General features: G+C 47.3%; 1 protein-coding gene across 2 annotated transcripts in view; it reads right to left on the reverse strand.

Annotated features, from left to right (window-relative positions):
* The window catches only part of LOC144595310 (synaptotagmin-like protein 2), a 117,001-nt gene that overhangs the window by 49,603 nt on the left and 45,242 nt on the right, over nucleotides 1-22,156 (reverse strand). For both annotated transcript variants that reach the window (XM_078402650.1, XM_078402649.1), the window contains exon 7: nucleotides 4,692-4,794. In XM_078402650.1, coding sequence (XP_078258776.1) covers nucleotides 4,692-4,794 — 103 coding nt within the window. The remainder of the gene's footprint in view (nucleotides 1-4,691; nucleotides 4,795-22,156) is intronic.

Here is a 22,156-nt window from a genome sequence, read left to right on the forward strand (position 1 = left end):
TAATAGAAAATGAATCATCAATTTTTAAAGTAATTTTTATTGCTTTTGACTGAATGTAATTGTGAGTAAAATGTGTTTAAAATGATTAATTTAACAAATGTATGCACGATTATGAAAATGTCTATAATCAAACACAATTTTGCACTAGCCCTGCAGGTTGAGATAAAAGCAGTACAAGCCTGTTTTGGCTCTTCAAGCTTGTTCTACATAAAGCTTGTGAGAGGTTTGTTTCCATGAATCAATGATCTTTTGAAACAAGAAAGGAATAAAAAGTGATTCAACTGCCTTTCCAAATAATAAATAGTCTAAAGCTTCTAGTAGTACTGGAAACTAAGTGCTCAGAATACACCCAGCCATCACCACCCACAAACTATAAATCACCAAAATGTCTTTCCACTTGATACGTGCACTTCCCCATGGTAAACTCCACAGTAGACAAGGTGTGTTTGCTCGAATTACATCCAAGAATACTTAGATCTGAATAAATTCAGATCTTGATTTATTATATATTCATGATAATCTAGTTTTGGCAGTCCGTCCAAGAAAAGCAAAATCTTAAATCATGACAACAATTGTGTATCCGTCAGACCATGGGAAAAGATTATTAAAAGGGATGTTTATTCTATACTGTGTATTAGCTGGTGTAGGATTGTTTACTGTACAGAATTGTTTCTTTATAAAGAAAGTATTCCATTTGTCAATAGGTTTTCATATTAATCGTAGTTTTCACCAAAAGTTATTTAGAACATCTTTATTAGTAAGATAATTTATATTTAATAACCTAAAAATTCTCTCCTCTGCTAATTACTTTCAAAGGATAAAAGTTTCATAATGCCCCAAATTTGTGATTAGTTGTAAAGCTCCAGTGTTCTCTGCTATTTCAAATAAAATTCCTGACAAAGATTTAATGGTGAGAGTTTCTGCTATTCCACCAGGGGTCCAAGCAAAGAGTTCAGGACTCCTAAACCAAAATATTATTAAGATGGTTGAGAAACCAATTGCAGCAAAGAATCCCTCAGAACACGTATTATTTACAATAACTTTAAAAGCTCAACTAGACCTTCAAGGCAGTTTAAAGTCAGATTACTTTGTGGTTTAAATTCTTATCAATTCAGATCACATTTCACAAGGGAAGGGTGCAGCTGTTTGGTCTGGAGAGGAGCACTGAATCACGCACAGCAACTTGAGATTTCCATATTGATCATACATGCACAAAGACTCTGAATCAGTGCCCGCTTCATGTTGCAATGGCAAACACGGATTATATTATTGTTGCTTCAGCAAACTGCTGATTCATGCATATAAATAGTTGCAAAATAGAAGGAATAGATCCTGTCATTTGAAGTTCTGGAATCAAACAAGCCGAACATGGAAAATGTCAGGCAGTTAATTAGAAAGAAGCATTTTTATACTTTGACAGCAAATAATAACCCATCAACTTTAGTACATCCATTCTCATTAATTAAGTGCAGCTTTTTGACCAATTTGTGACCTGTTTTGGAATACCGTATCTGAAGTTCAAAATATTTCCGGGATAGTCTGCAATATTCTGAACTGATTTGTGCAGAACACACACCATCATTGGCTGCGGAACCAAAAGATTATATTTAAGGCTATGATTGACCACTTTAAGAGATGTGTAGAAATTTGTATAGTGCAATATAATCTTCAAATGACGTAGACTTTAGAACTTATTTTATTAAAATTTCAAATACAATGAAATATAAATATTAGAAATTATATTAAATGTAACAAAATATCTTTTGGTTAACCAAATAATGTAACCATCCTGACTGGAAGTTTTTGATAGGGGGTTGTAAATAGTTGCAGCTGAACAAAGGACAAAAAGCAGCAATTTAATTCTTTGCTGACATCTATATACTAAAACTCTTGTTTGTTTGTTTGTTCCTGAACTACAGCCAAAACAGTACAAGATAGCGCAACAATTTTAGGCCCACCTTACTCACCGTTGTTCCGGGATCCTGTGTAGGATGTTTCATTGAAATCGGTGTTATATTTTTTAAGTTATTCACATTTAAAAAGTTTTAAAACCACGCACGCACAGTTGGGGCCCCATTGATCTGGTACTTACATAAGATGGCCACCGTATCCGCGCGTGCGCAGAACAAACGCGTCCGCGTCTGCGCAGTTGGGGCTCGTTGATCTCGGCCGCCTGTCTCTCGGGGGCAGGAGAGCCAGGCCTGGTGCCGGGGGAACCAGCCAGAGCCTTTGCCTGGGCCCGGGCCTTGGCCCACCTCACAATCATGGGTAACCGTGATCCTGAGGTGGACCAAGGTGAAAGGCGGCAGCAGCAGCAGCAGTAGTGAGGCCGGGCGTTGGTGGAGGCCGATGCCTGGGCATGCCCTCGGCTCCCCCTTCCCCCCTCCTCTCCCCGGCCGGCTCAGCGCCTTCCCCATGCCGCCCAGAGTCCAGTGGCTTCGCAACAGTGGGAGAGGGGAAGGGAGGGGAGAGGGAGGAGAGGGGGGTAGAGGGTGGGGGGAGTGGGGAGGGGGAAGTGGGGGAGGTTACGGTACTGCACCAATGCAGGAGGCAACCCTAGGGGGGAGGGGGAGGAGTGGGATGGAGGGGGGGTAGGGGGAGGAGAGAGGGAGGGGGAGAGAGAGAGGGACTGGGGGCGAGGGGGAGAGTGAGGGGGAGGAGGGAGAGAGAAAGGGGGGGAGAGAGAGAGAGGGAGGGGAAGAGAGGGAGGGGGAGAGAGAGAGGGAGGGGGGAGAGGGAGGGGGGAAAGAGAGGGGGAGGAGGAGAGGGGGAGGGGGAGGAGGAGAGGGGGGAGGGGGGGGAGAGAGGGGGGTGGAGAGAGAGGGGGAGGGTGGAGAGAGAGGGGGAGGAGGGAGAGAGAGGGGGGTGGAGAGAGAGAGGGGGTGGAGAGAGAGAGAGGGGTGGAGAGAGAGAAGGGTGGAGAGAGAGAGGGGGAGGGAGAGAGAGAGAGGGGGAGGGAGAGAGAGAGGGGAGGGAGAGAGAGAGGGGGAGGGGGGAGAGAGGGGGAGGGGGGAGAGAGGGGGAGGGGGGAGAGAGAGGGGGAGGGGGGAAGGGGGAGAGAGAGGGGGAGGGGGGAAGGGGGGAGAGAGAGGGGGAGGGGGGAGAGAGGGAGAGAGGAGGGGGGAGTGGGTGAGGAGAGGGTGCTGCACCAATGCAGGAATGGTTTGGGCGCAATGGGTCCACGGTCTCAAATGTTCTAAATGCACAATATAGAGCAGATCCCCATTGTTCTCACCATTCTAAATTTGGTGCAACTGATCTCAATGCTACCTTGTTGAACGATTAATACATACAATGGAGGACAACTTTCAACGACAATCTATTTGAAATCTTGATAATATGAGAACATGCACAACAATCCGACATCTCCCTACCGTTTGCTCGATTTCACCAGGGGCTCCCCTCATCCATTACAGATGAGGCTCTCACTAGAGTCTCCTCGATATCCCGCAGCTCTGCTCTTCTCGCCCTCCTCTCATTCGTAACAAGGACAGACTCCCCCTTGTCCTCACCTTCCACCCCATCAGCCGTCACATACAACATATAATCCTCCAACATTCTTGCTACCTCCAATGAGATCCCACTACTGGCCACATCTTCCCATCTCCACCCCTTTCTGCTTTCTGCAGAAACCATTCCCTCCGAAACTCCCTGGTCAACTCATCCCTTCCCACGCAAACCACCCCCTCCCCAGGTAGTTTCCTCTGCAACCGCAGGAGATGCAACACCTGTCCCTTTATCTCTCCCCTCAACTCCATCCAAGTACCCAAACAGTCTTTCCAGGTGAGGTAAAGGTTCACCTGCATCTCCTCCAACCTCATCTACTGTATCCGCTGTTCCAGGTGTTAACTTCTCTACATCAGCGAGACCAAGAGCAGGCTCAGCGATCGTTTCGCTAAACACCTCGCTCAGTCCGTCTTAACCTACCTGATTTTCCGGTGGCTCGGCACTTCAACTTCCCCTCCCATTCCCAATCTGACCTTTCTGTCCAGGACCTCCTCCATTATCAGAGTGAGGCCCAGTGCAAATTGGAAGAACAGCACCTCATATTTCGTTTGGGTAGTTTACACCCCAGCGGTATGAACATTGACTTCTCTAACTTCAGATAGCCCTTGCTTTCCCTCTCTAACCCCTTCCCCTTCCAAGTTCTCCCACCAGCCTTACTGTCTCCGACTACATTCAATCTTTGTCCCACCCCCTCCCCTGACATCAGTCCGAAGAAGGGTCTCTACCCGAAACGTCACCCATACCTTCTCTCCCAAGATGCTGCCTGTCCCGCTGAGTTACTCCAGCATTTTGTGTCTACCTTCGATTTAAACCAGCACCTGCATTTTTTTTCCTGCACAACAATCTTGTGAGCCCAGAAAATACACCAGAAAGGTTAGAGATGTCTGGATCGCTTAAATTAATCAAATTTCAAGGTACATTTATTGGTGGCACCATAAATGGAGTAAGCATTCATAAGATGTGCTATTGATGCCTAACTGACAAGACAGGATTCCACTCATCAGTAGACATTGACTTTGAATAGTCAGCAAAAATGTCACCAATAAATCCACAGACCAAACCAAAAAAAAAGAGTTTAAAGGAAGACAATTCCAAAAGCATGAATATTTCATCGACTTTAACAATAAGATAAAAGAGATTTCTATCAAATTATGTCTCTATATAAATGATTTACTGGTAATTACCCTGCATAGTCATTGACTGCTTTCCATCAGGCAATGGTTGTCTCTCCTCTTCATTTGGATAATCAGCGGACAACAACGATTTGTTGAATGGGTTTTCTCTTTGCTGAAAAACAATTGTTCCAAATGTATGACTATGATTTATTAAACACCAGAACAAAGCACCCAATTTCTAGGCAATTATATGCCTGTAATATAAAGACATAGGTGAAACTGCGCTTGGAGTACTGTGTAATTTTTGGTCGCCCTCTTATAGGGAGAATATCGTTAAGCTGGAAAGGGTATAGAGATGATTCACAAGGATGTTACCGACACTAGAGTGCAAAAACTTAGTTGGGGCAACACAAAGTCAGTGTTGTTATAGGAATTATTTGCTTATTTTTCAGATTCCAAATACAAATATTACTGAAAAATAGACTTGTTTGAATCTTCCATGGAGATGAAAGGCTTTCACTGCAAGAAAAGACTGGAAAAACAGTTGCAAAAAGTGGATAAGAATAAATCTTTGTCTTTAATAAATCTTCAAATAATGAACCATCAAAAAATAAAGTCATTTTTTTTAAATTGACATCGGAAAATAATCCATTTCCACAATGGCTGATGGACAGTAGGTTTCTGCAAAGCCACGGCCAGAACAATGGATGGATATTGGCCGTGCAGAAACCTGCGAAACCAGGTCGAAGTCCAGACACTGGGGCGCTGACATCAGCATACTCACAATGCCCCAAGCCGACCTACACAGTTAATCTCGTTAAGGGGGCACAATAGCCCATAGAAACCTACCTGGCAGGAGATGGGAAACCAGTTAAACCCATCACCTCTCAACGAGAAACAGATTAACAGACCGTCTGGCCATCACCGGTACCCCCGGACATAACGCAGATCAAAGAGAAATCTCGAAACCTATCTTTGAATCAAAGAGATCCCGAGATCTGGCAGGAGATAGGACGGGTCAGGATTAGTATAACTGGCCACGATTTTTGGGTTTTAAACTCAAGAAGAAAAGACAGGCAAGAAAGGCACGCAAGTCAGAAGGAAGAAGCAGAAGTCTCACGGCAGAAGTCAGAGGACGCAACGAACGGCAGGAAACTCACGGGATCAGAGCAAGGCACGGGGACCTTAGGTCTGGCTGACCTGCTACAAAAAGCAGGTCCAGCTCTTGGACCGCGTGGTTGTGGCACAGGCAGCCCAGATTAGGGACCTTCTTGAGGAGGTAGAGGAGAAGGCTGCGGGTGGGCACCAATTGATTGAGGCTCTGGACTCTTTAAACAAGGTGCGCCGGGTCGTGACCAACCGCCACGAAGCCAGGGTAGAGCTGATGGAGTGCCAGATCACTGAGGCCATGCGCAGTAAGGGCAAGCTCAGGGAGCAGTGCGCTTCCCTGAGCCGCCAGCTGGAGACCCAGGAAGAGAACCTCAAGGGGGTTAGGGCAGCCTACAAAATGGTTTTGGAGGACAGGTCGGAAGGGGCCGACCACGGGGCCTGCCTGCAGGAGATAGAGGGTCTGCGGAGTGCTTTAAATAAAGCAAGCGGGCTGGTCTATCTAATGAACCCCCCAGCGAGCCAGTCGCAGGCGGTTGCGAAGGTCCCAGTTCCGGTCCCCAGAAAGACCGTGGTGGCTTCGGCCCCCAGACTCCACAATTCCCATAGCTACGAGACATCCTGGGAAAGGGGTAGTGTAGGGGAGAGAGAGAGAGGGGAGCTCCCGGTCGAGGACTCGGCACCGGCGCCCATGTGCCCGGTCCTGGAAACCAGACAGGGACCCACCGCACCGAATGGGGACGCCGGACCCATTCAAAGCGAGATCGTGGTGCCCCACAGCTCCCAGCAGTTAAGAGCTATGATCGGGCATGTAGCAAAATTGTCCGAATCAGGGGACCCTTCGCTGCATTTCAGAGAGATAGAGCAAACCGCCGCAATCAACGGTTGCGACGAGGGAGAACGGTCAAAAATGTTGCTGTTTTCCCTGGACAGCTCGATCCTCCAATGCCTCTCAGATGAGAGTAAAAGAGGGACCAGGACCTACGATCTGCTACGGGACGAGGTCCTGGAAGTTTTGGGGATGGGCGATGAGGGTCCATGTGCCCGATAGGGGAAGACCCTCCAGATGGAGGGAGAACCCCCAAAGGTTTTCGCGGCGCGACTGTGGTCAGTATACCAGAGCAGCTGCCCGCATGTCCCCGCACGTCCCCGCGCGGGATGTCCTGGTCGGGAATGGGAGAGCCCAATGGCTCCGATGTTTGGTATCAAACAGCCTGGCAGCCGTCAGGGAACAGGCGAAAGCCTGGTTTGATCCCACAAATAGTACAGAGGAGGCGGTTTTGGACCGTCTCACGGTAGGGTATAGGAACACCCGGTGCACGTCCACCCGACTCGTAAAAGGGAAGGTGCACGTAGCGGAGGCTACTGCACCGGCCCAAAAGGGGTGGCGACAGGAGGGTAACCCTACCGCACAGTCCCAAGTGTTTCAGGTGCGGTAAGGTGGGGCACTGGCGGAAGGATTGCAGGGTCCACACCAAGGAAGATAGGGTTGGCACCACCCTGCGCGCCGAGGTCCCAGTTAAGCCCGAGATGATTGAAACAATGATCGAGGTGATGCGGTCCCTCATGGCCGCACAGGGGAAGGTGGCAGTCGCTACCGGCTCCCCGGGTGCGGAGGCGGCACTGGACATTCCCCAATGACATCAGCCCGCGCAGCCCGCCTATCTGTGTCCTCTCCGCTACGATGCGTGGAAGAGGCCGCTTGTGGAGATGGTAGTGGAGAGGCAAAGGGGCAATTATCTGTTGGACACGGGGGCTTCATGCACCGTGGTCCACACAGAGGAACCCTTTGACTCTCCCTGTCCACAGGGGTCCCTTTCGCACTGGCGGGGTTCACAGGGAAGGAACAGGCTGGCACACGTTCCATCCCGCTGTCCGTTCATTTGGGGGCACTCCATACCACATGGGAGTGTATCCTAATGAAGTGGACAGAAGGGGGTGGAAAGGGGATCATTGGATCCGATTTTTTAGTAAGCCATGGGATCCTCATGGACTTACGGAACCACTGCCTTTGGGTGGACAAGGGCGGTAAAGGGGAGATAATAGTAATTAGGGGAAAGGAGGGGAAAGGGACTCTGTGCACCATGAAGCCGCCCGAGGGTTACGACCTCGAGTGCATGGTGGCGGAGGTCCCGGCCGAACTACAAGAGTGTGTGGGGAGCAACCTGAACGCGTTTGCGACCCACAAACACGATTGTGGTAGGGTAGTGGGGTTCGAGGTCAGCATAGACGGGGACCCCATGACCAGACCCCAGAGGCAGTACAATTTCCCCAAGGAGGCGGAACCCGATTTGGAGATAGCCATATCTTCACTGGTGCAGCAGGGCGTGCTGAGGCCGATAGCCACACACGTGAACTCTCCATTGTGGCCGGTTAGGAAACCGGATAACTCATGGAGGGCCACGGTGGACTACCGGGTCCTCAACAGTAATATCCCTGCCTGCGCACCCACGGTGGCAGCAGTTGCCGACCTCATAGGAAGTATCCCAGCATCCGCGACCACGTTCACGGTGCTGGATATTTCAAATGGGTTTTGGTCCATTCCGCTGCGGCGGGAAGACCAGTACAAGTTTGCCTTTACTTTTAAAGGGCAACAGTACACCTGGAACTGCTTACCACAGGGTTTCCACAACAGCCCCAGCATTTTTCACCAGTGCATGGCGGATAGCCTGAGGGAGTTTAGCCAGCGCCACCAGGTCGTGCAGTATGTGGACGACCTCCTCCTGTTCACAGACACAAAGGAGGAGCACGGTCCACTGCTGGCCGAGCTGCTAGAGCTGCTGGCTAGGAAGGGTTTTAAAATAAACCCGAAGAAGGCACGGATCGGTCTGCCAGAGGTAAAATTCTTGGGTCTGACCATCCGCGCCGGGGAAAGGGCTATAGATCAGGCTAGGAGGGAGTCGGTGCAGGAGTTGCCGATTCCCGGTACAGTAACGGGTGTGAGGTCTTTCCTGGGACTGACCGGGTATTGCAGAGACTTCATCGAGGACTACGCGGCCACCGCAGCCCCACTACTCCGACTCCTACACAAGGGAGTGGAGTGGTCTTGGGATGAGGGTTGCCAGGCCGCGTTCGAGAAGTTAAAAGGGGATCTGCAAACCGCACCAGCCTTAGGAGCCATAGATGGGGAGAAAGGGTTTTCTCTGGAGGTGGCAGCTAGTGGGGACAGCCTGAGTGCCGTGCTGCTGCAGGAACGGCACGGTAGGCTGCGACCAGTGGTGTACTCCTCCAGGGTGCTCACCGATGTGGAGAGGAGTTTCTCCAATTGCGAGAGGCACCTTTTAGCCACGCATTGGGCTGTGAAGAGGGCTTTAATCTTCACAGGTACCTCTCCAATCACTCTCCTCACCCATCACACACCCACCTAGATGCTTCTGGATGGAAGGATCAAGGATGGGACTGTCAGCAGCGCCCGCATCGCGCGCTGGACCCTCCTCCTTTCACAGATGAATCTGAAGATTGAAGGTCTGTGCGAGCCCAAGCTCGCGGCAAATTTAATATATCCCGGAACGGCCCATCGGTGTTCCGTGGAGGGGGTCTGGGACGTCGACATAGGTCTACGGGCTGGGATCCATCCCACAGGCCGGGAAATCTATGTGGACGGCTCCAGCACGGTGTCAGCTGGCGAACGACTCACGGGATGTGGAATTTATGACCCCAAGGCAGGCATTGCCTTGGCAATTAAGCTCCCCAGCACCATGAGCGCGCAGCAGGCCGAGCTGTCCGCAGTGGCGTACGTTATTACCCACCCAGAGAGGTTCCCAACCCCGTACACGATCTGCTCAGACAGGATGTTTACATGCAATTCGTGTACCGAGTACCTGGCCATCTAGTCCCGTCGCGGATACACTTCCTCAGACGGGAGGCCTTTAACTGTTAAGCCCCTGCTAGAGCAGATCTTGGCCGCAGTAGGGGAGAAAGGGGAGGTTTTTATACATAAGGTGAAGGCCCATTCCGCCACAGAGCCCCGGGGGGAGGGCAACAAGCAGGCGGACGCCCTGGCTAAGGAGGGCGCCGGCAGTGGCATTTTCTGGGACCCCTATGGGCACAGGCAGATAGCAGCGATCCAGGGTAAGGAGGGAAACGTCAGGACCCCAAAGGTCACATTGCCTCTGGACCTGAGGACCGTCCAAGCTCAGGATCCTGTTTTAAAAGCCGTCCTCAGAGCTGTTAGTGAGGGCGAGCAGGTAGAGGGTCTCTACGGTAAGGCGGCCCTCTCCGTAAAAGAAGACATGCTCTTCCATGCCGAACAGTGGGTTGTGCCACAGCAGCAGAGGAGGGAGTTCCTCAAGCTGGCACACGAGGGTCCAGGGGCAGGGCACGCCGGACTGGAGGTTACGTGGCAGCGGGTAGAGCAGGCGGGATGGTGGCCGGGGCTTAGGGACGAGGTCCGTGAGTTCTGCGCCAGCTGCCTCGTCTGTGCTGCCAATAACCCAGACCCCCAGAAAAAGAAAGCGCCCATGGGACACGTCAGGAGGGTGGAGGGACCATGGCAGTCGATCCAGATCGACTACATCGGGCCCTTGCCCACCACCCAAGGAGTCTATAAGTACTGCCTCGTCCTGATAGACGTGTTTTCTAAGTGGGTGGAGGCTTTCCCCTGTAAGGCAGCTACGGCACTGGGCACTGCCAAGATCCTGGTCCGGGAGGTGTTCTCACGGTGGGGGCTCCCTCGTTTTGTGGAGTCTGACCAAGGGAGTCATTTCACCGGACAGGTGATGCAGAACACCCTCATGCTCCTAGGCATTGAGGGGAAGTAGCACGTAGCCCACAATCCTCAGTCATCAGGGATTGTGGAGCGCATGAACAGGACCCTGAAAGAAAGGTTGAGGAAGGAGGCTATGGGCTCGCCCCAAAAATGGGCGGAGGTCCTGCCCCTAGTCCTCATTGGGATCAGGGCCAGTCCGTCTAAGAGCACGGTATATTCCCCGTACGAGCTGATGACTGGCAGGGTTATGCGCACTCCCACCCATGTCCTGGCCCCGGTGCTCACGGAGGGTCAGCTCGAGGAGGTTAACAGGGACAGGTTTGTCCAGAATCTTTTCGAGCGGTTGAAGCAGGTCCACGGGCAGGCGGCTGGGAACATGGGAAGGCAGCACCTGGGCAACAAGCTGTTGCTGGAGCCGCGCAAGCTGCAGGAGTGGGAGGTAGGAGAATTGGTAATGGTTCGGAACTACGCTAGGGTAGGTAGTTTCGAACCACTCTACATGGGGCCCTACAGCATTGTAGATAAAGCCAGCCCCATGGTCTACGCCGTGAAGATGCCCCGGCGGGTTAAATGGTTCCACATCAACCAATGCAAATCGTATAAACCGGGAGCACAGGGGTCAACCACAGGGGCCAGCCCTGTGAGTGGGGACTCACAACCAAAGATGAAGCAGGTCACGCAGACAGGCAAGGTTGCCTGCGTGAGGGGGGAGGACATTCTCAAGGAATGGAGAGTCTCGCGTTTTTGGGTGGGATTCGGACGAGGAAGAGCCTGATCAGCTCGACCAGGGGCTGGATCCCATTACGGAGGAAGAGGAGTCGGAGGGGGACGACAGTAACGTCCTCGACTCAAGCATCAGGAAGGCGGGGTAGCGGGCGGAGGCTCACCACCTGTAGGTACAGGCAGGGTGAGGTCGGATGCCGCAGGAATACCCAGCACCAAGGGGGCAGAGCTGGATGAGATGGGGCCAGGGTCGGCAGCTGGGGGGGTTACCCGAGCTGCGACACGGCAGGAAACGGTCCTCAGCCAGGCTGTCCAGGGGGCAGTGCCTAAGGTGACTCCCCGTAGGTCAAGCAGGGAACCCCAACCTAGAAAGTTTTGGCCAGAGGTCAATCACGCCCCAAGGTACGGGAGCCAAGTGAGGAGGAGGGAGCTAACGTTTCAGCGGAGGTTTAGCCCCCGACAGGCAGCGACAGGCTGCGGAGGATCAAAGGTGGGAGACAGCGCGGTGCAGCCGCAGGAGACGACCCGCTGCAGCCCTGACAGAGATTAGCTGAGCCGCCCTGGGAAGGCGGCGCTGTATTATATTTTAGAATAGATAAGGATAAGTAATTTAGATAAGGATAAGTAATATGGATAAGTTTGTGGGGATAGTTTTAGATAAAGTTGATGCGTCCAGGATGCAGGTGTGGGGTGCAGGCTGGGGGTCAAGAGACCCGCCCGCAGGGGCATTAACAAAGCCAAGCGCTCCCCAAGAGGCTGGCTATACCATATTTTATCTGTTTTCTGGAGCGGAAGGAGGCACTCGTATGGTGGATCGTCGCCACGGCGATCGGATGTGGGTGGGCCTATCAGGGCCGCACCAAGGACATCATCGTCTACGGCTGCACCGGGGACACGGCTCCCATAGCGACCGATGGGACTGGAAGGAGAGAAGCGGAGGAGACCGCAGTTCACTTTCATGAAGGCCAGTGGCCGGGGTGGCTGGGATCGAACTCTTCAGAATATTCCAGCGCCTCAGGTTTTGCTTATCGGGACACTTCGTTATTGTGCCCGAGAGTCAAGATCGTCGCCCAAAGAGTAAGCGCCACCGTTGGCAAAAGGATCTGCCTGGTATGCACGGAGAAGGTCCCCACGAGCAGGCGGCGGTGGCTGAGGAAAACAAGCCGGACAATGGCCAACTCCACTGTTGAGTGGGAGAGACATAACAACAACACTCACAGAACTATTTCTGGGACTAATGAACAGTTGAGTGTGTGTTGGGACAAATGGTGGGAACCGGATGAGGGGATCTAAATGTGTATGTGGGGTTCGAGGTATCGCTGCCCCACGGGCAACAGCATACTTTTCCAGAGACAGTGGCAGGAGGACGGAAAGGGGATGAGGTGGGATGTTAGCTCGCGGGCTTGTGGGGTCCCCCTTTTTCCCGATCCCGGTAAACGCCACTGAACTCATCACACGGCCACGCACGATACCTCCCACAGTTCCGCTGGCAGTAGCACAGGAGGGTGAATGCCCTAAAACCACTAAGGGTCCCGGGAATGGCCTGGTACTGATACCGACTGACCAGGTATTGTACCAGGGGGTGCACTACGCGGTAGCCTCAGTGATTTTAAACCTCACGAGGTGCGGTTGCCGGAGTGGTACCCCAGGGAAACTGAAAGACTAACCGGGTATATCAAGAAGAATGGAGAGACCGTTACGTGCGGGTGGGCGAGCAGGACCCAGCTGCAAGCTGCTAGGAGGACGGGCCCCCTCCGCACCGAGTGAACTGTGTTTTGCATTGTCCTTTTTCAAAATTGTATAAAGAATGATTGTGTTGAAGGAATGTACAAAATGTATCGTTTTGCTGTTGTGTTGTTTTCATGTCCTACATTAAATCTGACACCAGTAGGAGGATGGCGGAGGCATCGGCCTGGGACAAGGTGTAGGTGTATATGTCTGACATGAAAGTGTAAATACTTGTAATATAGTTTTGCCCGGGACACGGGCAATAAAGGTCAGCCTAAAAGATGGGGACTGTACGTTCGCAATGGAACACTAGTTAATTAAAACCTCAGGGTTCTGGATGTGGAGAATCGGGAAAACATTGCTCAACCACATTATTTAATTGATTCGATAAGCTGGGGTTATGCAAATCAACAGGAGGGACTGTAAGATTTGAGAAGTTTTCCCTCATTCTGCAATCAACACCAAACCAAAGAGCTGCAGTTTGGACATTTTATACGGGACTGGGGCTGATAGCGGAGAAAGGCTGCGGTCAGTTTTTTAACAAGGGATGTCACAATCAGTGGGTCCCAAGATGGCCGCGGGACCTCGTGACCAGCTACAAAAGCAAAAACCCCACAGCCCAGTCTCTAGGTTTCTGCAAAGCCACGGCCAGAACAATGGATGGATATTGGCCGTGCAGAAACCTGCGAAAACAGATCGAAGTCCAGACACTGGTGCGCTGACATCAGCATACTCACAATGCCCCAAGCCGACCTACACAGTTAATCTCGTTAAGGGGGCACAATAGCCCATAGAAACCTACCTGGCAGGAGATGGGAAACCAGTTAAACCCATCACCTCTCAACGAGAAACAGATTAACAGACCGTCTGGCCATCACCGGTACCCCCGGACATAACGCAGATCAAAGAGAAATCTCGAAACCTATCTTTGAATCAAAGAGATCCCGAGATCTGGCGGGAGATAGGACGGGTCATGATTAGTATAACTGGCCACGATTTTTGGGTTTTAAACTCAAGAAGAAAAGACAGGCAAGAAAGGCACGCAAGTCAGAAGTCAGAAGGAAGAAGAAGTCTCACGGCAGAAGTCAGAGGACGCAACGAACGGCAGGAAACTCACGGGATCAGAGCAAGGCACGGGGACCTTAGGTCGGGCGAAAGCTCGGCGCAGAAAACCCCTTACAGGTAGGAAGATTAGTTTTCAAATGTTCAGTGGGTAAATATTTGAAACAGAAATTGCAGTGAAGGCAAGGGGAGGATAATGTAACACCACATGGATCTTCATGGGCTTGTGCAGATCTGATGGACTGCTATTCCATAAAATTATTCTAAATTATGCTTTTTTTTTAAAGTTAATTCAAAATTTACAAGTAGCAGAAAAGAAAATGCTATTAACTAGAGTTATTGGCTGTTTAGCCCAACTCATCCTTGCGGACGAAATTGCATACCTCAGCAAGTCCCAGTTGTCTGCATTTGATCCATATCCCTGTAAACCATTATTATCCATGTACATGTCTAAATGTTCTTTAAACATAGCAATTGCACCTGCCTCTAATACCTACTCTGGCAGCTTGTTTCATATCCCCTCTACCCTCTGTGTCAGAAACATGCCTGCAAGATCCCATTTAAATCTTTCCCTCTTTCACCTTAAAACCATGCCCTCTAGTTTTAGCCTCCCCTACTCAGGAAAAAAGACAGTGACCATTCCACTTAACGATGCCTCCAAAGATGTTATATACCTCTCCAAGGTCATCTTTTGTCCCACTGCAGATAAAAAGAGGTTCCACCCTATCCATTCTGTCCATATACCTCAGGCCCTCTAGTCTCAGTAACATCCTTGTGAATCATCTCTATACCCTTTCCAGCTTAACGATATTCTCCCTATAAGAGGGCGATCAAAAATTACACAATACTCCAAATGCAGTCTCACCTATGTCTTTATGTTACAGGCATACAATTGCCGAGAGATTCTAGTGCACCCAATATGATGCATTAATTGATGCAGCCATGAGATAATAATCACTGTTTTTGTTCCTGGGCTCTGATGTAAACCAGATGCAGCAACTTGCTGACCTTGAAAGAAGTACGGTCACAGTTTCATGGTCAACATGCAAGAAAGACGATGTTGTGTAAGAGGAAGCAATGATAGGCACTCCAAAGACAACATGATATCCCCATAATGCTCCAGAAGTGGCCTTGTACTTCCTGGCATCATCCTCCCTGCGTGGCTGATGCTGAAAATGCTATTTGAATATCAAAATGACTTAAAAACACCCACAAATTCTTATTTTTCAAGAAATAATAGATTTTCAATCACATAATGCTGAAACACATTAAACTTTATTTTTTTTAAAGTACTCAAATAGATTGTAGAGCACTGGCTACCTCACCAACAGTCTGCCTGTCCTTTCTACTGTTTTTGTTATTTTAAGTATGTGTTAAAAGTATGTTTTAGTGTTTCTTGGTTTGTTTTATGGGGAATTGGGGGAAACTTTCTTTTCAATCTCCTACCTCGAGATGCGATTTTTCTCTGTATCGTATCTCCATCCCCACTGCGGCCTAACATCGAGGAGTTGGCGGCCTATCCTGGAGACCGGCCCAGCGCTTCATACCGCGGGTGGGGCGCGGACTTTAACATCGTGGAGCTGCGATCCTTTGCCGAGGATCAATTGTGTAGAGCTCCAACCTCGGGGCCTGTGGACTTTAACATCGAGAAGCCCGCGGTCTCTGGTAAGAAGAGGCCGACTCGGGAGCTCCATGCCGCGGAGAGAGTCTCAACCGTCCCAACGCGAGGAGTTTCAATCATCCCGACGCGAGGGCTTCAGACAGTCAGCAGCGGCGACTGTGGATGGTTCAACAGCCCCAACCACGGGTGAACAAAGAGGAAGATGGTTGAACTTTATTATCTTCCATCACAGTGAGGAATGTGGAAACCGCTGTGGTGGATGTTTATGCTAAATTTTATTTTATGTGGCTGTCTTGTTGCTTTTTACTTAGTATGGCTGTATGGTAACTCAAATTTCACTGTACCTTAATTGGTACATGTGATAATAAATTGATCTTGAAATCTTAAAAAGGCCATTTCTAGCATTTAACTTTTATTTAATAAAGCATTTATGATGTCAATGAATGTTGATATTTTTTAATCATCAAAGGAATCAAACAGCTGGTTTGATATTAGATTTTTGAATTTTCATCACAGTGTGCAAAGGATCACCATCACTCAAACAAAATGCTTCAGCCAACTTAATTTTAAACTTAAATGTATTTAAAAAACTGCACAAATTCAAAGGAGCAGCAATGCCATTCAATAGAAAATTAAATAATCTGTTCAAATTGTTTAGAATAGGGAGCTTGTTTTGAACCTAAATTATTAAAACACACATTATATAAGAGACGTTACTCATTTTTGCAGTAATCTTGGAAAGGAGATTGGTTGACTGAATTAGAAGTAAGAGACACTATATGAGTCCATTGTTGGAGATAGAGGAGTGAGGACAGAATTAAACAAAGGGGGAAAAAAAGAAATTTAGCAAATGTGGCATATATTTTAGGACAGTCTCTCATTCCTATTGTTTCTCAAAAGAAAATTGAAGTCAAACATATTTTGTTATTATTCAGTCCTAATCCTGTCACCTGTTAAAGGAAAATAGGTTCCTTGTATTGTTCTGACCTCTTTCAAATACAATTCGATGGTAGCATAGAGTAGAACCAGTGTCATTACCTACCTGATCTCCCCGTGGCTCAACACTTCAACTCCCCCTCCCATTCCCAATCTGACCTTTCTGTCCAGGGCCTCCTCCATTGTCAGAGTGAAGCCCAGTGCAAATTGGAGGAACAGCACCTCATATTTCGCTTGGGTAGTTTACACCCCAGCGGTATGAACATTGACTTCTCTAACTTCAGATAGTCCCTGCTTTCCCTCTCTTCCCCCTCCCCCTTCCCAGTTCTCCCACTAGTCTTCCTGTCTCCGACTACATTCTATCTTTGTCCCGCTCCCTCCCCTGACATCAGTCTGAAGAAGGGTCTCGACCCGAAATGTCACCCATTCCTTCTCTCCCGAGATGCTGCCTGACCTACTGAGTTACTCCAGCTTTTTGTGTCTACCTTCCACAAACACTTCATTAACTTGCCCTTCCCAATTTCCCAATACTAGATCCAGTGTTGCCTCTCACGTGTGGGGGCCTCTACATACTGCTTGAGAAAACTCTCCTGAACACTTTTGAGGAATTGCACCCCATTTAAACCCTTCACACTATGATTTTCCCCGTCAATATTAGGAAAGTTAAAATCTCATACTATGACAACCTTATTTGACCTGCAGCTGTTATTTGAAGAGCAGCAAGATTTGCAGAATAATGAACCTGATATGAGTAATGGAACTGTGGTTCGGGGGTATTCTTGGGAATCTACCAGCATTTGGACAGGCATGGACTGATTAGGGATAGTCAGCATGGCTTTGTGCATGGGAAATCTTGTCCCACAAATCCAATAGTTTTTTAATAAGATCACCGAGAGGATAGAGATCACCGAGAAGATTGATAAAGACAGGTAGTGCATGTTGACAAAATGAACTTTAGTAAGGCCTTTGACAAAGTCCTGTCTGGTAGGCTAGTTTAAAAGGTTAAAGTGCATGGAGCTAGGCCAAGGCGAGCTAGTCAATTCGATTCAAAAATAGTTTGGAGGAAATTATCTTTAAGGAATAACCCTTTGCGGAGGGTTATTCTTCTGTTTGGAGGTCTGTGACCAATGGAGTGTAGCAGAGGTCAGGTCATCGGTCCACTGTTTGGTATCTACATTAACGATTTGGATGACAATGTAGATAACACGGTTAGTAAATTTACAGATCAACCAAAAATAGTGTTATAGTGGACAGCAAGGAAGGACCAAGTTTACGGCAGGGTCAAGTGCAGTCGGGAAGGCGGGCCTAGGAATGGCAAGTGGAATTTAACTCTGACAAGTGAAAAGTATGACATGACATACTTACCATGTCATATGGTAAGTATGACATACCATACTTTGGTATGTCAAACAAGGGCAGGGCTTACACAGTAAATAGTACAGCCCTGGACAGCGATGTAGAACAGAGATCTGGGAGTACAGATGCATGGTTTTTGAAAGTGGCGAGTCAGATGAATGGTGTGGTGAAGAAGGTCTTTGGTACCCCGGTCGGTCATCATTGGGGTTGAAGGGCTATGGGCTAAGTGTAGGTAAAAAGGACGAGCCCAATATGCCATCTTGATCAACATGGACAAGGTGGACCAAAGGGCCTGTTTCCATGCTTTATAACTTTATGACTCTGATTCTAAGTAAAGACAGCAGCACAGAGTTATAATATGTTCTCAGTATTAATCTTTAGATATGTTTGCCTGGAAAATAATCACATTTACTCCTGTATTTAATGCATCAATTACTCAAATTATTTTTAAATGCAAGAGCATTTCCTGAGGAAATCTTGTCCAGTATGGAATTGGACAGGAAATTCGTGGCAGCAATTTCCTTAACATTTTATCAGTATTATTCAAGCATGTTATCAACATGATTTGATTTTTGTTGGGAGGTAAATGTCAAGCATGTTATCAACATGCTTGACATTTACCTCCCAACAAAAATCAAAGCAATTATATGCAAACAGTGACCTTATTTTAAAACTTTTGATAAAATAGGAACAAGTCATATATGGACCCATGCTCTCTAGAATCTAGAAGAGTAATGGGTGATCTAATCGAAACACACAAAATTCATACAATTAGATGCAAAATGTTTCCTCTGGGAAGGTGTTCAGTAGTACTTGTGACAATCTTAAAAGAACATCAGGACTGGGATGAGAATTTTTTTTTTGCATCGAGGATAGGTGAATCCTTGGAATTTTCCATCTAAGCATTCAGTTGCTAAGTATATTCAAGGTATTGATGGGGAAATATTTGGATAGTAAGGGAATCAAGATGTGTTGGGTTAGGGCTGGAAAAAGCTGCGAGGTCATCCATTAACTTTTTGAAGGACAGAGCAGTCCATACCATACTCCATACTCCTATGTATTTCCCCAGGTTAACCATTCAGCAAGCCATCATGGAGACATGAATTCAAGTGACTCCAATGTGTAGCTGTCTGCATCTGCATTGGATCTTTTAAATGTTCTGCACATTTTGCACATGATTGGAAACTTTCATAGTTCTTGTTGCAGATCTCTGGGATGATGAGCACATGGTATGAGCAGACAAATTCTGCTTCCCATGATTCTTAGCAGCAAGGATGCAACAGATGTCAGGAACAGTGCAGGCTGCATTTTAACTTGGCAATCAAGGTGAAAATTGTCTAAAGGATTGCTTTTGAAAAAAGAGGATGTAAATTTTCCCCATTTTGAGATTTTTGGGAATCCCTCATAGTACTTTTGCACTAACCACAGCATCTGATTAAGTTCCACAGAATTCATTTCCTAGGATTTTATCTTCTTCACACCAATTGAATATTTTAGTGCAGCATTGTCATACATTTACTACAGTGCTTTTCATATCCAAAGCTATTGATTAACTTTTGACTATTGACTTACAGTCACTGTTAATTATTAAGAAAATGAGGTACCTAAATTATGCACAGCAACTTTCACAAACAGCAAGGAGATAAGTGAACAGATTTAGATGGATGATGTTGAGAGATAGATATTGCAAGGACAAACCTAGAACAACTTTGTAAGATAGAGAGGTTGCCAGTTTAAGATCTTAAGTATCCAATGGTAGAACAATCTTTCAATGAAGCATCAAGTCTAGTTTGCATTACAAAAGTCCAGAGCTTGAACCCATAATTAACCAAAAAGACAGCAATGTTAACTTCAAGTAAAGACATTCTGGAGCATAAAACAATTCTTACACTTGAGGTAAAGTTAATAAATTCAGCTGATACAACAAAATTGTACCACAAGATTTTTAATTCCCCAAAGTAATATTGTGGTTAGTAGCATAAAGTTAAATGTTCTTATTTGTTGAGGAAATACTACACTTAAATTTTCAGTGTATTGAAAACCAGGAAGTTGAAGAGCTTGAGCTTTTCAAAATATGTGCTCTAACCTGATTTAACCAAAAAGTATTTCCCCCCCACACCCTTACTACAATGGTGACAGATGGAATGGAACTAGCTGCCAAGCTGTCAAGTCATAATTGTATCCGCATCAATAGCTTCCTCTGACAGCTCTTTCCACATACGGACTACTATGAGTTAGAATGTTGCCCCCGACGTCTTTCTTAAATATCTTCCCCATCTCCTTAAGCCTATGCCCTTTAGTTTTAAAATTCTCTATCCTGGGAAAAAGACTGAGCATTCACTTTATCCATGCCCCTCCTCATCCTGTACACCACCAGAGGTCATCCCTCAGCCTCCTATGCTCCAAAGATAAAATACCTAGCCTATCTAACATCTCCCTATAAGTCAAGCCCACATGCCCAGGTAACATCCTGTACCCTTTCTAACTTAAAAACATTCTTATTAAGAAAAGGATCATTTATTCCTATTTAGATAATCCACCTCCCTACTAAGTTAGGATCAGATTTTTTTAAGGGTTCTCATTCTAAAATGGATCACTCACTGCATCACTGCTCAAATCCAAATAATAGAGTTGCATTTGAAACAAAGACGAAACATTTTCTGTGTAAGAAGGAACTGCAGATACTGGTTTAAGCCGAAGATAGACACAAAATGCTGAAGTAACTCAGCGGGACAGACAGCATGTCTGGCGAGAAGGAAAGGATGACGTTTTGGGTCAAGACCCTTCTTCAGAACATACTCTTTTAGGTTCCAATCAGCCCATCATTGATAAGCAACGTTCATTATTTCAGAATTGTAGCATTTTCTCTGCACTCCAGGAAAACAAACCAATTTCTGAAAAATAGATGACATGATGGCCTTATTTTAAGTTTCAACTATTTTTTTAAATGGTGTTTTATCTTAATGGATCTCACTTACAAACATGTCAAAGGTAAACCATCCAATCGCACGTCTGTGTGCGCTCCACATTTCTCTGATATTACCACAACATTTTCAAGTAGCACAAATTTTTGCCTGCACCAACATTAACTGCCATCTCAGTAGGACCTGAAATACAATTAGCGCTTATTGCCTTTGTCATTTTGTCACATAGGGGCATTTTGCTAATATTGGGAAACATAAACGGGCAGCATCAAAACGGGACATCAGCTATTCAGACGGCTTACAAAGCCCATGGAGCGTTTTCTCCACCATTCCACGTTCTTCAAGAGATTCATATCTGGCAGCACTACAAACCAGAGGCTTCATTGTCGACATGGGTGGGCACTAGTGGCAAGCTGGTTACTTCCAGGAAAGAGGCAATCTCATGGTCATCAGCAAACAGCCTACTCCCAGAGTTTTCAGCACTGAAGAGGATGCAGAGAAGATTCACCACAATGTTGCATGGAATGGAGCGTTTCATTAATGAGTGGACACAGGAGAATCTAAGTCAATTTTTTTCATTGAGCTTGAAGTTAAGAGGGGACATAATTGATGTACAAGAAATTATAAGGGGTATATAATGCAGGAAACATTTCCCATATCTGAGGTAGATAAAACTAAAAAGCATAGATTTATGGTGATGGATAAGAGATTTAGAGAGGATCTGAGGGAACCTTATCCACCCAGAGAATGACAAGCACCTAGAGTACACTGCCTGGGAGAATGATGGAAGCAAAGTTGCTCTCAATATTTAAAAAGCCTAGATGAGCACTTGAATTGCCTGGGCATACAAGGCGATAAATTAAATTCTGCAGGAATGGATTATCACAGATAGTTGGTCAGTGTGGGCAAGTTAAGCTGAATGGCCTGTTTCCATGTTGCATGACTTTACGACATGTCCTAACCAGCCCTGTCTAACCAATAATGTTTTCTCAGCTTCATTTTCCAAGGCTGTCATCACCAAGATATATAAGATTCATCAGGATGACATTTAGCCTTGTCTAGACTGCTCTCCCCATGAAAGTCAGTCCTGTTGGCTTCAACATTCTCACTATCTTCTCAAGTAGCAACAGCAAATCTCTGCCAAGTCTCCCAATTTGCTAAATCAAACCAGACCAGACTGTTTTGGAAAGAGTTGATCTTTGATTTCAGTGAGAAAATGATGGAATCTCAAGCACTGGCACTTTCTTGCATTGCTGACTTCCCACAAGTCAATACTGCAGTTATTTGCTTACACGGACCAATGCAGAACAGAGAATCCATAACTATAGGGGAGCCTCGATGGCATATTAAAAGTGCCTCTCCTACTCCT

This window comes from Rhinoraja longicauda, chromosome 7 (genome assembly GCF_053455715.1).
Source record: "Rhinoraja longicauda isolate Sanriku21f chromosome 7, sRhiLon1.1, whole genome shotgun sequence".
NCBI lineage: Eukaryota > Metazoa > Chordata > Chondrichthyes > Rajiformes > Arhynchobatidae > Rhinoraja > Rhinoraja longicauda.